Source organism: Leucoraja erinacea, chromosome 18, assembly GCF_028641065.1.
Source record: "Leucoraja erinacea ecotype New England chromosome 18, Leri_hhj_1, whole genome shotgun sequence".
NCBI classification, from domain to species: domain Eukaryota; kingdom Metazoa; phylum Chordata; class Chondrichthyes; order Rajiformes; family Rajidae; genus Leucoraja; species Leucoraja erinaceus.
In genome coordinates, this window is record NC_073394.1 from 2,996,929 (window position 1) to 3,013,984 (window position 17,056).

At 40.9% G+C, this 17,056-nt stretch overlaps 1 protein-coding gene across 6 annotated transcripts in view; it reads right to left on the reverse strand.

Moving 5' to 3' along the window:
- The window catches only part of LOC129705567 (growth arrest-specific protein 2), a 98,136-nt gene that overhangs the window by 63,961 nt on the left and 17,119 nt on the right, over positions 1-17,056 (reverse strand). For 4 of the 6 annotated variants that reach the window (XM_055649158.1, XM_055649162.1, XM_055649159.1 and 1 more), the window contains one exon: positions 15,560-15,718. In XM_055649158.1, coding sequence (XP_055505133.1) covers positions 15,560-15,704 — 145 coding nt within the window. In that variant the 5' untranslated portion in view covers positions 15,705-15,718. Of the gene's footprint in view, positions 1-15,559; positions 15,719-16,189; positions 16,401-16,901; positions 17,020-17,056 lie in introns of those variants that run through there. The other 2 variants (XM_055649161.1, XM_055649160.1) reach the window with 2 other exon arrangements.

Here is a 17,056-nt window from a genome sequence, read left to right on the forward strand (position 1 = left end):
CAAAATATTTTGCACCCAAATTAATTATTCTCATACTATTCATTATTGCGATTTGGGGAAAGCTGGGAGAACAGAATTTACTGAATGAAATTAAATACTCATTTAGGCTATTATCACTAAATTGAGGCTATAATTATATTTAATAAATTACTGACACAGGAACAATATTCATTCAACCTCGGCAACTCCAGATTCTCATGGTTCTTTCTTAAGGAGTGACCCCGGGCTTAGTTTCATTTTTAGTTTTAGAGATACAGCATGGAAGCAGGCCCTTTGGCCGACCGAGTCCATGCTGACCATGGATCACCCATACAAAAGTTCTATGGTATCCCACTTTCACATTCTACACACTAGGGGAAACCCACCCAATAGTCTTTGGAGTGTGGGAAGAATCCAGAGCATCAGGATTCAACCCACACGGTCATAGCGAAAACGTACAAACTCCGTACAGACAGCACCCACAGTCAGGATCGATCCTGGGTATCTGACGCGGTGAGGCAGCAGCTCTACCGCTGCAACACTGTGCCACCACCATGTAATCATTGCCATTCAATATGATAATGGTTTATCATCCAAAATCAATACCCCGTTCCCGCTTTTTCCCATATCCCTTTATTCCCTTAGCCCTAATGGCTAAACCTAACTCTCTCTTGAAAACATCCAGTGAATTGGCCCCCACTGCCTTCTGTGGCGGAGAATTCCACAGATTCACAACGCCCCCAGCCAGATTTCAAAAAGAGTCTGAACACTTATATTTCTACTACTCATTTCATTCTAAATCTCAGCTCAATTTCTGACAATTATTTTCCATTGTGTTTGGCATCCATTTCATGTTTGGACCTATTATATAATTACAAGTTAATATTCATGAAAACTCACATTGGGAAAAGGGTGACGTGACAGCTGAACAATAGGCTTTCAAACAAAAATGAAGCAATGAGATTTTACAACAACGCAAGGCAATTGACACCATGTGAAGGCATTCAGAATTGGATTTCTACACAATTTAAATACTGGGATACTTTCTGCCAAATATATAACCGAATACTTGCATTTCAAACTTTGAAGCATTCAATTATCTTAACGTTACCAAGCCCTGGGTTGTACTGAGACATAATTTTAAAAAAGTAAAAAAATACCAGATGGACCATTCTTAGTTAAGTTTAGAAATAGAGTGGAAACAGGCCCTTTGGCCCATCGGGTCCGCGCCGACTAGCCATCGCCGCACACTAACTATCCTACGCCGACTAGGGACAATTTTTACATTTACCAAGCCAATTAACCAACAAACCTGTACGTCTTTGGAGCGTGGGAGGAAACCGAAGATCTCAGAGAAAACATACACTGGTCAATTGGAAAACGTACAATCTCCGTACAGACAGCACCCGTTGTCTGGATCGAACCCGGGTCTAATAAACCACAACAAAGGCTCATGGAGCTTAAACATCATGAGTGTTTTACTGTCATATGTCCTGAAACAGAAGAATGTTTTTTTTTTCCCTTGCATTCCTATTTAGTAATCTGGTACCAAAATTCAAAATACTGAGCTAAAAATTCCTTGAGCTGTTCATTTTAATTCTATCTACTCAATAAATATCCCAGTTGGGTAAATGCAGCATGAAAAAGAATAGCACATTGTGGCAGCACAGCAGTAGAGCTACTGCCTTACAGCGCCAGAGACCCAGGTTCGATCCTGGCTACGGGTGCTGTCTGTTCAGAGTTTGTACGTTCTCCCCGTGACCGGCATGGGTTTTCCCATTTCCTCCCACACTCCAAAGACGTAAATGTTTGTAAGTTAATTAGCTTGGTATTAAAAAAATGTAAAAATATTAGTCTAGTGTGTGGAGGATAATGTTGGTGTGCAGGGCTCTCTGGTCGGTTTGGACTCGGTGAGCCGAAGAGCCTGTTTCCGCGCTGTATCTTGAAACAAAAAAACTAAATGGAAATAGGGCTACAGAATTATGCATAGACTGTTCTTCGAAATCCTCAATATATACTCTGAAGCTCTATTTACGGATCACCTAAAGCCCAAGAAGCGGAGTCCTGGGCGTGTAGTTGAATTCATGGAAGGTGGTCTTGGAAGGGAGGATGCTCCTCAAACTGTGGCGCATCCTGGACAATACAGCTCACCCACTCCATGACACACTGGTCAACCTGAGGAGCACCTTCAGCAACAGACTGGTTCCAACAAGATGCAGCACAGAAGATCCTTCTTCCCCGTGGCTATCAAACTGTACAACTCCTCCCTCTTCTCTCGTAGGGTAGACTGAGACTGACCTCCCTCCCGCCTCCCCAAGCTTTGCACATCCCCAATCCTGGACTTTCCACTCATCACTTCCATTTGATTATTTCACGTATCTTGTTGTGTTTTATGACCGTTTGCAGACTAATTTCCCTCCTGGGATAAATAACATTTTATCGTATCCTATTGTATCGTATCATATCCAATCTCGGCTTTGGAGGCACGTACACGCTCTCTCTCCACACACCAGTCGATTCTCTTGCAGATCAAATCTCTATGCCATGAATTTATACTTTGGCTCAGTCTTCACAGCACCCTTGATTAGCAAAGATTTACACCCCTCTATGAGAAGAAATTCCGCTCCATGTCCTCTGGCCATCCATTCCAAATTCAGATTCCGATTCCGATTCAAACTTTATTGTCATTGTGCAGTGTACAGTACAGAGACAACGAAAAGCAGTTAGCATCTCCCTAGAAGAGCGACAAAGAATATGAGCAATAAATAAATATATTTACGTGCATTCAGTCATAGTAGTGCAATTATTTTTTCCTGGTGGAAGGAGTGTCCGGGGGGGGGGTGATTGGCAATCACCGAGGTACAGTGTTGAGTAATGTAACAGCCGCAGAGAAAATTCTGGCCATTATTGTTAGGGGAAACATCCTCCTCGCAGCATCAACCCTATCAAAACCCCACAGAACCTTAAAGCTTTCAATAAGATCACCTATAATTTTTATCCACTACCATGTACAGACCAATATTTCTGTTCCATGTATTTTCCTAAAGTATTTTCATAACTTTACTCCAGGAATTAACAAGAGAACCTTCTCTGCATTGCCTTCAAAGTGAGTTTAACCTTCCTTAAATACAGAGAACCAAACTGTACATCGCAATCCAGATGCGGCCTCACCAACACCCTATTAATCTGTCAAAACGTCCTTATTTTTACACTCTAGATTGCTTGCAACAAAGTCAACGTTGCATGAGCATTCCTTGTTACTTGCTGTACCTGCCCAATAAACTTTTGTGTTTTAAGGATAAAAATGACATAGAATGCAATCTTCGAGAATGGTTCAAAGGCATCAGACACTAAACAAGTCCTGAAGAATACAACTGCCAGATTAGTCCCATTTGTCCTCTTTTCAGTTGTAGATACACATTCCATGATGACCTTGGCAAAGGTTGTGGGATAAATGAACAAATCTAACAGTTGGGGCGGCACAGTGGCACAGCAGTAGAGCTGTGGCCTTACAGTTTGATCCTGACTATATGTGCTCTCTGTACGGAGTTTGTACGTTCTCCCTGTTGCCGCATGGGCTTTCCCCGGGTGCTGCGGTTTCCTCCCACACTCCAAAGACATACAAGTTTGGAGTTTAATTGGCTTTGGTAAAATTGTACATTGTTCCTAACGTGAAGCATAGTGATAGTGTTCGGTGTGGACTTGGTGGGCCAAAGGGCCTGTTCCGCACTGATTCTCTGTTTTCATTGAGATGAAATGGACTGTCACCAGCAAAAGAATTATACACATCAACAACGTATATTTACACACTTTTTATTCCGACCAACCATGTGTCCAATTCAGATTGGAACATTCTGGTTTCTATTGCAAATATATTGCATCAGAGCCAGCAGCACATTTAACCAAGTTACTCCAGTACATTTACAAGCACTAGCACATGTCAATGACCAGGTCATCTTCTGTACACATAAAGCAGAACAGAAGTAACCTGGCTAATTGGCCTACTCCAAGACACACACAGATTGATGATAGATCACAACAGTCCCATCAAGTAGAAATTACCAACAACCTGGCTCTAAATCTCATCACTAAATAGATTATAAGGGTATAAATACGACCAAGATGAGAATGGCAACTTGTGACATTAAATCAACATTTGACTAAGTGTGGCATCATGGTCAAATGCAAAATTAAGATCAATGAGGAACAAGAAACCATTCTGTAGTGGCTGGAATCGTTTTTTGGCAAAAAAAATAAACATTACATTGTTTACTGGAGACCATTTGCCTCTGTCCTGAGCATCAATTGATCTCAGAATTCCCAGGACAACATTTTGAGGTCAGGTGTCGTCAGCCATTTCATCAATGACTTTCTCTCCTTCTCAGGTTCAGAAACAGGGCTGTGCCTAAACTATTCAGCTTGTTCTGATCTTGGCTTGTAAAACAGTCCAATGTTGCATTTATGACACGCAAGATTTAAACCCTGCTTCAAAAGATCTTACCAACAACATCCTGACTATAAATTCAACTAATCCAGGCACACAACTGAGCAGAACAGAGACTAGACAAGTAGTTCACCTTACAAGTTCCTCAAATCTTCTAACTAACTAACTTATTAACTAACTAACTAAACGAACATGACTAATCATGGTGGGTATGTAATATTCTCCATTTGCTTGCATGAGTGTAGTTGCAATATTCAAGGGAAAAAAAACAAATATTATAAAACACATTCTATGTCCCTTTCTGACCTTTATTACCAATGAAGTGTTGTTGGCTCCCATTGGTGTTGCAACATATGGAATGAAGGTTAAGTATGGATATGTCACCTGGAAGAACTTCTCTTCTCAAAAATACCTTCAATTCCACCCAAAAGAGAGACAAAACTTGGGGTTTAATGCCTCATTCAATAGTACATCACTAATTTCCACATGGCACTGGGGCGTCAGTTTAGGTTTTTGTGCTCAAATCCGCCATATTGGGGAACTGATTAGGGATGATCAGCCATGGTCACATTGAATGGTGGTGCTGGCTCGAAGGGCCGAATGGCCTACTCCTGCACTTATTGTCTATTGTCTATTGTCATATTCATTTTATAGACACAAAAAGCTGGAGTAACTCAGCGAGATAGGCAGCATCTCTGGAGAGAAGGGTCTCGACCCGAAATGTCACACATTCCTTCTCTCCAGAGATGCTGCCTGTCCCGCTGAGTTACTCCAGTTTTGGTGTCTATTTTCCGTTTAAACCAGCATCTGCAGTTCCTTCTTACACATATTAATTTTATAGTCGCGAGAGCCAGTAAATGAGCCACAGCTGATACCAATGAGAATCTAGATATGAACCGAGCCAAAACAACCATGCCTAATTTGTTCAGCTAAACAGTCAATCCTAAAGAAAAAGGTTTATGAAGATCAAAAACTCAGACCTGGCAAAAAGGATAATGATCTATTAGTTGTCTGTAGTTTTAGTCCTCCTTTCTGCTTCAGAGACCTTGACGACACTCAGCAGGCAGCTTGTTAGCTTTCACAACACTTTAAAGAAAAGAGTTCCTCAGAGAAATAACAACATCATCTGCCTCATACGAGTGATTCCTTATTTTTGAACCATAACCCTTTGTTCCAGATTGACCCACGCACTAAACGTCCTCTCCACATCCTCCCACTCAAGACCATTCGGGATTTTGCGTTTTGATTCAGTCGCATCCAACTCTTCATTATGTTACCAGAATCAATCTTAGCCTGTCAAATCTTTCCTTAAAGGCTACCTGTCCATTGCAAATATCAGTCTGGTCACCCTTCTCCAAACTGTTTCCAATGCATTGAAATCCATAAAATACAGGAGAAATACAGGAGAATAATAATGCATGTAGAACACCAGCTATGAACTCATCTGTGCCCCATATGACTAAAACATATTGTCTCCATTTTTGGATTCAATTCCCCGAACAATAAGCAACAAAAGCCATTCTAACATATTTCTTAACTACTTGCAGTACCATATAAATAAATCATATTTACATCACGTTTGTTTGTTGGATTTATATCCCATCCATTTATACAAAGCATTTCTCCATTAATTTAGTTTTTAGTTTTAGAGATACAGCACAGAAACAGGCCCTTTGGCCCATTGAGTCCACATTGACACTACTCTGCGGGTCTGCGGAGTGGAGCGGGCGGCGCCGTCTTTAACATCGGGAGCTTGGGAGCTCCAACCCGGCGCGGCCCTGTCGGCTTCGGAAGACGACAATCCCCTGCTAGGAAGCGGCCGTTCCAGGTGGCCCAGCCGCTGTGAGGACTCTCCTGACGCCGGGGCAACTCCACCCGGCCAGAACGGCCAGGAACATCGGGCCTCCATAGAGGCAATAGCGGTGGCCTCAAATAGGCCTGACTTCTGGGAGAACTGGGGTTGGGGACTGGACTTTGTGCCTTCCCCCACAGTGGTAACCATTATGGGGGGATGATTTTTCTGTGTGTAGTTACTATGTTAGTCTGTGTCCAAGATGGCTGTCGGAAGAGAGAGTGGACGCTGCCGCGCTTTAGCTGTTGCTGCTCTCTTCACATTGTGTTTTTTGATTTTGATTTCTATCTTTAATTTGTATATTGATGATGTCCTTAATATTTATTTTTCTCCAACTATATGTTTTTTTCTCTTCTGTTAATCTTTGTAAGGTGTCCTTGAGATTTGAAAGGCGCCCGAAAATAAAATGTATTATTATTATTAATATTACTCTACACACACACACAAGGGACAATTTACATTTATACGGAGCAAATGAACCTACAAACCTGTACATCTTTAGAGTGTGGGAGGAAACAGAAGATTTCGGAAAAAACCAACGCGGTCACAGAGAGAGGGTACAAACTCGGTACAGACAGTACTCGTAATTAGGATCAAACTGCAAGCACTGTAAGGCAGCAACTCTACCACTGCGTTACTGTACTGCCCTTGTTCATGCCCCAATTTGTAAATGTGTTTATTAAATTATACAGAAGCTGTTTAAATTTGTTCTCGGTGTGCTTTTATTTAAAATCATTGTCCATCGTGCCCTGCTTTAAATAGTTCAAAGCGTTTCAAATCCAACATTTAAATCCAACAGTTAAATATAAAATTAACAATGACAATAATGACAACCTATGTTAGAGGAGTCCAGAGCCAGGGGCCATAGTTTAAGAATAAGGAGTAAGCCATTTAGAAAGGAGATGAGGAAACACTTTTTCCACACAGAGGGTGGTGAGTCTGTGGAATTCTCTGCCTCAGAGGTCGGTGGAGGCCGGTTCTCTGGATGCTTTCAAGAGAGAGCTGGATGGGGCTCTTAAAAATAGCGGAGTCAGGGGATATGGGGAGAAGGCAGGAACGGGGGGTACTGATTGTGGATGATCAGCCATGATCATATTGAATGGCGATGCTGGCTCGAAGGGCAGAATGGCCTACTCCTGCACCTATTGTTTAATGCTCCAACAATTTTTAAATGCTATTTATGAATTACACTCGTGTAGAAAATGATTTAACTTGCTCGTAGTAAATCTTTATTAGCCCCATGCTAATAAAGAAATTGTGAGCTTCTTCAAGCACCGTTTCATTTTCCATTGAGTAAAGAATTTACATATATTTAGATTATATCCCTTAAGCTGCTTAGATATGTGAAGCCACAGGAAAAATAATAATTGCTTTAAAAGATAGAGTTGTTTTTTTTAAAACAGTATAAAGATTTGTTTAAAAAAGGATATGATACACCACAAAATACTATTTTATGTTTTCCCATCTTCTGAAAATCGAAAGTGAATTGATTTTCTTTGGTTGTGAAATAAATCCACCACGAGACTACACAGCAAGAATAAAAATTTTCTTCCTGATTAATTGCATTCCTCATTGCACATTTTTGGATTCACTTTCAAGTCAAATGCCAATGCAAGCTCTGCCGAGAAATAACAGTAATAAATTTTAACATTTTGGCCTCTTAAAATGTCATTAGTATTATGTGATCAGTAGTAGGTGATCAAGCACTTTGAACTCTGTTTTTCCATATACTCACAGTTACGTATTTCTATTCTTAAAACTCTTAGGTCTAGGACAAGGGTTCCCAACCCGAGGTAAACTTACCCCAAAGGGGTAAATTTCACCCACCCAGGGGTTAAATTTGTTGATTCTGGATTTGTACATATTTTTTCTCATGGACTGACTGTGTTTGGTTCTGGTATACCGGTATCTGTTCATCATTAGTTGTTCATAAATAAATGAAATAACATTGTTGTGTGGTATTAAAGTTGCCGGGGGTAAATGGGACGAAAAAGGTTGGGAACCCCTGATCTAGGACAAGAAAAAGATCTACAGCAGTGGTCTGTGTTCGAGTGATCAATGGTCAGCATTGACTTGGTGGGCCAAAGGGCTTGTTTTCATGCTGAAGACACACATGGCCTTATAAACTCACCCCTTTTACAGCACTTTCTCTGGAGTTGACAGACTGTAATCTCCTCACTCATAAATATAGATTTCTCCCACAAACTCCACTTTAAATCAAATTCAGCAACAAATCAAAATCACCTTAAAGACTGCACCATCAGTAGTGGTTTTCCTGCAGGTGATTAACATAGGCTTGTAGCTGGATTGTGACAGCCAGTTTGAGGCAAAGATCTTATAGCGGTGGCTTGAGGGCTGTTGCCAAATCCTTGTTGCACGAAGATTGACAATCAGCTACCTATTCTGCATATTTTCAGTTTAACACAGGATGCAATTGCTACCACAGTGTACAATTTTCCACATTATAGAAATATGCATTCAATTACCAAAGAAAATTGGAAACAAATGAGCAGCTCTGGTGCCAAAAATATACACATTTCCATATTTCATGAGCAATGTATAGAAATAAATCTTTTAGCTCCTCAATTAAATAAAGTGGAAGATCCGATAATTAAAATTCTTTGCTTTATCCTTGTGAAAAGGTATAGAAGTGTGAAAATGCACACCTGCAGATTCAGGGAGTTTCTTTTCAGCTGTAATCAGGCAACAGAACCATCCTACCACCAACTAGAGTGCAGTCCTGAGCTACTGTCTACTTCATTAGAGACCCTCGGATGATCTTTAGTGCCTTGCACTAAACGTTATTCACATTATTCCCTTTATCATGTTTCTGTATACAGTGGACGGCTCGATTGTAATCATGTATTACCTTTCCGCTGACTGGTTCGCCACAGTTTTCCCAGCTTTAAAACCCAACCCAGATATGACTTTGTGAATTTGACAGTTTAGTTACTAGCTACAATAAGTCATGCTTGTTTGATAGGTCTCCCTCTTGTTTGATTATCGGTGAAGGAATGCAAAGACACAACAGGTACCAGACTGGTATCGGATTTGAATTGATGCAGTTGATAACACAAAAGTGATGCAGTTTGAGGAATTTAGAGGCTTACTGGACTTTTCTACGTGGAGCAGTGATCCTGGCAGGCAGCGGACATGTTGAATGCTCAACACATCTGACAAGGAATGTGATGCTCAGGCTGCAAAGAAAGCCAAGCGGATAAATGCGAGACATTCCTTGAAGAAGGCAAGACAGCAGTTTAGCTAAAGCAAGTAGATGTACCAAGAAACTTGAAAGAAAGTAACCAGACAGAACGCCAAGTGAAGCGGCCTGGTAATTAATGAAAATGTGATATCTTCAGCAGCGATTTTCCCTTGAGAGCAGGTAATATTCACAAAGGATGTAGCTTCAGAGGCAAAGGGAATAATGAGAGCATTTTTGGGGGATTCATGGATTTTTAGTGCTATCGGCGTGTGTACATGACAGTAGTGATAGGCATTGATTTGTTTCAGCACAGCTCAATAACTGAAGCAGAAGCATCATGATGGAACAAGAATATACTGGGGAAGAAGATGATAGTTCTGTGCCAGAGTGACAAAGTAATGCCTCACGGTGCTGGAGACCCAAATACAATCCTGTTGTGTGGGGCATGCAGTGTGCATATTCTCCCTGTGACCATGCAGGTTTCCTCATACTGCTGCAGTTCCCTCTACACCCAAGAGATGTGTAGGTTGGTAGGTTGACTGGTCAATGAAAACCATCCCCAATTGCAGATAAATGGGGGAGGTTGATGGGAATGTGAGGAGAATAAATATGGGGATTAGTGTAAGCAGGTGGCTGATGGTCTGCCCAGACTTTGTGGGTCAAAGGGCCAGTTTGTGAGTTGTACTGCTCCCTGACTTACCGACATATTGAGGGAGTGCAGCGTAGGTTTACAAGGTTAATTCCCGGGATGGCGGGACTGTCATATGCCGAGAGAATGGAGCGGCTGGGCTTGTATACTCTGGAGTTTACAAAGATGAGAGGGGATCTTATTGAAACATATAACATTATTTAGGGCTTGGACACGCTAGATGTAGGAAACATGTTCCCGATGTTGGGGGAATCCAGAACCAGGGGCAGCAGTTTAAGAACAAGGGGTAAGCCATTTAGAAAGGAGCTGAGGAAACCAGTGTTGGCTCGAAGGGCCGAATGGCCTATTCCTGCACCTATTGTCTATTGACGTTATGTGGAGCCTATCCCTGTAGGGTTCCTCAACTCGGACCCTAATTGTACCAATTGCAGAAGCACTGAACAATTGGGAGATGGGCCAGAAAGAAACAAGCTAGATAGAAAATTAGACAAAAATGAGATATTTTGGAGGAAATGGCATTTTGACTCCAGCGATCAGAGGTTAATCTATTTTGAGTAATGAAGCACTTTCATAGTGATTTGGCAATTACATAACAGCGGGACTGTTCACAAACCTTGATAGCAAACAGAGGAAGATTCTGCAATCAGTTTGGCCAACACAGGACAGCCAATGTACAGCTGCACAGTTGCAAGAATCCATGGGAAAGATGTAACGCAACAGATTCTGTAGCAAGGTAGTAATGTCTACGATTGGCACAGACACTAATGGCAAAGAAGATGAGACTGTGCTGGTTCAGTGCCCAAAAGACTTTTACTATTTACAGAATTTATGACTGGGCAATTGAAGTTCCGATCAAGTATAACTTTCTCTTTTGGGAATGTGGAAGCAGTTCAAAAGCTGTAACGATTCTTTGAAGGATATCACAATATGTCGACTTATTAATGTCTGCCAAACATGTCAGACTGCAACAGGACAGGCTGAAATCAGTCACAGAATTGTACAGCACAGAAACAAGCCTTTCAGCCGACCACATCCATGCTGATCTTTTTGCCCATCTATACTAATCCTATTTGCCCACTTTAGGTCCATACCATGTCATGGTAGAGAGGAAAACAATGGAGTTGATACAGAAAGGCTGTGACTCTTGGACTTCAAGAGGGGACTCCAAAACGGAGGCTAGACCCAATATCTACAAACAGCTGATGAGAAAGTCAAGTTGCAAGAAGTTGTGAAAACAAAAGCACAAGGACGGAGAGTTTGAAAACAAAATTGTAGGAACTATTGCAACTAAGTTCATGGCATTCAACTACGTACTAAATGAGGTATAATAGTAACTCCTGTAGGTACTGATAAGAATGTAGCCTGTACCAAATTTAGTGAAAAGTTTAATATACACAGGTGATCAAGACATGAAATGTATTTCTGATTATAAAGTCACTTATATTGAAGTAACAATTGCAGAGCAAGTCATGTGGCCAGGTGCACATGAAGCCCACCTAGTGAGGAGATCGACTGGAGTTATTACCACATGGAGTGGATACTTCAAAGACGTCAAGAACAGCTTGCAGTGAAGAGTTCAGAGAAGAATGACAAAGCGATTGAATGTATTTATAATTAGTTGAATTTGCAACCATATATCAATATAAATAATTAACTGATTATAGTTTTATCTAAATGAATTGTTAATGGTATGCATTGGGATGTTATTTGCTACATTTCCACAAAAGGAGAAGCAGTGCAGTGTGTACTTGTCCCTTTAAGAGATAGGTTAAGAATCGTGTTACGAGGAGGTAAACTGTAGGCACAAGACACTGCTATTTAGTTGAGAGCTAAAACCTTCAATAAAGAATATTATGCCGATTACTGCCAGTTATTTGTTTATTTATCTATAAAAAAAAGCTTACTATGGACATTACAACCTCGTGCTGGAGTAAAGGGCCTGCCCCACTTGGGCGTCATTGCACGTCATTTACGCAACATCATTTACACGTCACGACGCACGACACGACGCGCGTGTCGTGATGTGCACGTGATGCGCGCATGGCGTGTATTATGCCTGGTGAGGCGTGGTGGCGTAGGCAGTGACGCGCGGTCGCACGCAGCGCCCAGGATTTGGGGATTCACAAAATCTTCGCGCACCACTTGCGTGACGCGCAAATGACGCCCAGGTGGGACAGGCCCTTTACTCAACAGTTCAGACAGCATCTGTAGAGAACATGGATAGGTGATGTTTTGGATCAAGATCTTTCTTCAGACAGATTGTACGGGGGAGAAGAAAGCTTTATGTTTGCCTATTTCGTTGCCCGAAACGTTGCCTATTTCCTTCGCTCCATAGATGCTGCCGCACCCGCTGAGTTTCTCCAGCACTTTTGTCTGCAACAAATTAAGTTGCCGGATACTGCTGATTAATGTGTTTCTTGACCAAACAATTACAAGAAATACTCACATGTACATTTAATTGCAGGTTGAAACTATTTACATTTGGGTCAAATAAAAAGTTCATTCCTGTTGATTAAAATATAACACTTCATTGAAACGAATGGAAAGTTTGAAGTTTTTCCCCCAAAACTTCAAAGAAGGGTTTTGACCTGAAACATTATCCATTCCTTCTCTCCAAAGATGCTGCCTGTCCTGCTGAGTTACTCCAGCATTTTGTGTCTATCATCAGTATAAACTAGCATCTACAGTTCCTTCCTACACTTTATCTCATGTTTGACCAAAGCTTAAAATATATTTATCAAGCAACAGGTATGCATAATACATCTTCATTCAAATAACACATTGATTGATTATTGATATGAACATGTCCTGAATTACAATGTTTTTAGAAAATGTGAAAGAAGGATAAGAAGAAACAAAAATGATCGTAAAATATTGTAGGAAATCATTTGGAAGACAAAAACGCTGGAGAAACTCAGCAGGTGAGCCAGCATCTATGGAGAGAAGGAATAGGCGACGTTTCGGGTTGAGACTCTTCTTCAGAAATCATTTCATTACAATCCACAGAATCCAACCAGTTAGGGCTAAATATTGCAGTAGTTAATAGTTTTGCTCATTGATATCAGGGTTAGAGAGAGACACACATTAGAAGGTATACCTGTAGTCATCAGGACCAAATCATCTGGTACATTTCAATAGTATTAAATAGACACTAGAATTATTAATTTTAATGATCTTTGTTCAACTGATATTTGTATATATTTTAATATGGAATGTAGATCACCAGTTATTAAAGAAAAGATAATCACTGATGCCAGTGACTCAAAGGTTTTACAGTCAATACTGAAAATTAACTTAGAATCTGCAGGATAGCTCTTCATGCATTTCTGCTGGATCACACAAAGAGGTCATTAACATAAATCGAAGAAGCAGAATTAGGCCATTCGGCCCATCAAGTCTATGCCATTCAATCATGGCTGATCTATCTCTCCCTTCTAACCCCATTCTCTTGCCTTCTCCCCACAACCACTGACACCCTAAATATCAAGCACCTATCAATCTCCACCTTAAAAATATCCATTGACTTGGCCTCCACATCCATCTGTGGCAATGAAATTCCTCCTCATTTCCTTTCTGAAGGCAAGTTCTTTTATTCCGAGACTATCCTAGATATGGTCAAGGGTATGTTATACAGAAATGGCCCAAGGGTTAGAAACATAGAGACTGGGTGTAAGAGTAGGTCATTAGGTCCTTCGAGCCAGCACCCCCATTCAATATGATCATGGCTAATCATCCAGAATCAGTACCCTGTTCCTGCTTTCTCCCCAAATCCCTTGATTCTAAGAGCTATATGAAACTCTGCTAGGAGCAATCCACCTACAGCCATATTTGTAGATCTGTCCTCATGATTTCACCCAGTTTCTCCTGCCATGCAACACCCTGCAGATTGGCCATGTTGGGACGCATAAATGGATCAAGCAGTGGTTCCCACAAAGGACTCCTGGCATGGCCCATCCTTCAGCACATTAAGTGTGCAGAGCAGATAGATCACCGAGTACAAGTAATAATTATGAAACAGCAATAACTGCAGACCAACCAACCAGAGAACCTTGTCAACTGTGGCACCTAGACATTTTGGTATCATAGGAAAAACCATGTAGAAGGGCATTGGTAGGGAGAGCAGTTCATAAGCAGACCATTTAGCCCATCGAGTCTACACCATTCAATCAATGCAGATCTATCTTTCCCTCTCAACCCCACTCTCCTACCTTCCACCAGTAACCTTTGAAAACCTGTACTAATCAAGAGCCTGTCAATCTCCACTTTAATGAATGAATAGGTTTATTGGCCAAGTATTCACATACAAGGAATTGCCTTGGTGCTCCGCCCGCAAGTGACACCGACATAAAGTGACAGTTAGGAATGACACATAAAACATTAATAATAAAACATTATTGTTTAAACATGTGAATTCAACAAAATACCAGAGCAGAAGGAGGCTACAGATTTTTGGTTATTGCGTAGAAACATAGAAACATAGAAAATAGGTGCAGGAGTAGGCCATTCAGCCCTTCGAGCCTGCACCACCATTCAAATGATCATCCAACTCAGTATCCTGTACCTGCCTTCTCTCCATACCCCCTGATCCCTTTAGCCACAAGGGCCATATCTAACTCCCTCTTAAATATAGCCAATGAACTGGCCTCAACTACCTTCTGTGGCAGAGAGTTCCAGAGATTCACCACTCTCGGTGTGAAAAATGTTTTTCTCATCTCGGTCCTAAAGGTCCTGGGCCTTGCAGTGTACAGTTCGTCAATGGGGGGGGGATTAAAAATACCCAATGGCTTGGCCTCCACATCCATTTGTGCCAATGGATCCCACAGATTCACCACCCTCTGACTAAAGTTGTCCACGATCAGTTCACTAAAACGTCTGTGAAAAGACCATCTAGCGAGGGAACAGACAAGATGGTACTGTCATTTCCTATCTAACAGTTTATGTTGTTTACATTCAAAGTCAGTACCAGAGGTGATTTCCATTAAAGGAGATGATAAAGGAGGACCCTGCCTGCTCCTCCTAAGGTTAATTTTAAATTGCATGGTATTTTCAAGGAACAGTAGAGTTATTGCTGGTGTCTTTGCCAATGTACATCCTGGCCAATATTTGTGCTCCAGTCAACATCACTAGAAACAAATGATCTGATCATTTTCACATTACTCTAGGTGGAAGCTTGCTGTGCCAAGTTTCCACATTACTTCTGTGACTGCACATCCAAAGTACTCCATTGGCTGCAAACCACTTTTGGACATGCTGAAGTTGTGGAAGGTGCAAAGGAAATGCACTTCTTTTCTTTCTTTTACGTCACCAAACCAGATACTATTCCTCGAAAGCCCTGTTCAGTTGCTTCATAACTTTCACCACTATGAAAAAGCCGAAGGCTGCTAACATTTTAAATTGTTTTAATCAAACACGTCAATACTTTTGTAATCTTACCTAATAAATTTGTCAGCCAAAGAGCCAAGTCCTCCTTCATTGGTAATAAACTAGCTTCATGCCTGCTTGCTAACCATTGACCATATTGGTGCACATCAGAGAGGCTGGGGCCGGGCTCTTTTGGGGGACTAAATGTGCTGTACATCTTCCTTTATCCACCTGTAATTTACAACAGAGAAAAAATAAAGTTGTAATGATTTACAACATACACGGTGTCATGAATGAACTGTGTAAGAAGGAACCGAAGATAGACACAAAAAGCTGGAGTAACTCAGCGGGACAGGCAGCATCTCTGGAGATGAGCTTTACTTTATCAATATTTACACTCCAGCAATTGAAAGAATGGGAATTCAACAAAAGAAAATAATTAAGTCTGATGAAAATTCTTGACCCAAAACATCACCTATTCCTTTTTTCCAGAGATGCTTTCTGACCTGCTGAGTTTACTCCACTTTTTTGTGTCCATCTTCAAATAAATACTAATCTGCTTTTATCTTTGCATTAGTATTCAAAACGAAAATGACATTAATTACACTTGGTAAAGGAATCTAACAGCTGAAAAATGGTTATACAAGGTTTTTTCCCCAAAAATAAAAGCACAGTTCACTGAATATGAATGTTTTGCTTTACCTTGGTCCCAGTCAACTGTGCTACTAATGGGTCTGCAGTGTTTTTGCCGAGGGAGCCTCTAATTGTACAGTTTTTCTGCTTCAGAAGAGCCCTTTTTGTACCTAAATTTGAGCTTGCATCTCAAGTTCCAGGCAGCACAATCAACGTTAGTGACCTGGTTTAGCACAGTTTATAATACGCCACAGAGCATGCATCAGTCTGGTCCTTTTAACAAACACAGCTATAAGGCACAATACACTCCCTCCAGCAGAACAGTAGGGTTTTATACAAGACTGCACAGAGATGCATTCACAGCAGCGGCTTAGCATAGAGAGCAGTGTTAGTGTCTTTAATCATTTGTAATTCAAACTATTAACAGCTGCACAAGCAAAATACAAAATATTACAGAGACATCTACAATGAAATCGGCAGTAATTCAGAACATTTTAAAAAAGTATCGACTACGTAAAATAAAATTCCCCTAAATATTCGACTGTGCAACGGAGATGATTAATAAAGCAATGTAGCACCGGCTGCGAAATTGCAGCATTATTGTACTATTTTTGATTTTAGAATAATCCATAAATTATAGAAAACCTATTGGAGAAATCATTCTAAGGGTAGAGTTTTCCAGATTTCTTCATTAAATTAAATCAGGTGAACGAATTAATCAAGATTTCAAGCAGAAACTAAAACAATCAAGATTGCTTAGAGTTTAGAAATAATGGCACACCGGGTTTAAAGTATTCAGTTAACTGCACCTCGCACTGTGTCATTAGCCTGTACACATTCAAAGCTCTTAATTGTTTGCGAGCAGTCTGATACGGTGTCGGTACTCCTTGGTTTACGCTATGATTTCATGCTTGCTTTACTGGTAGTGTCGGGACA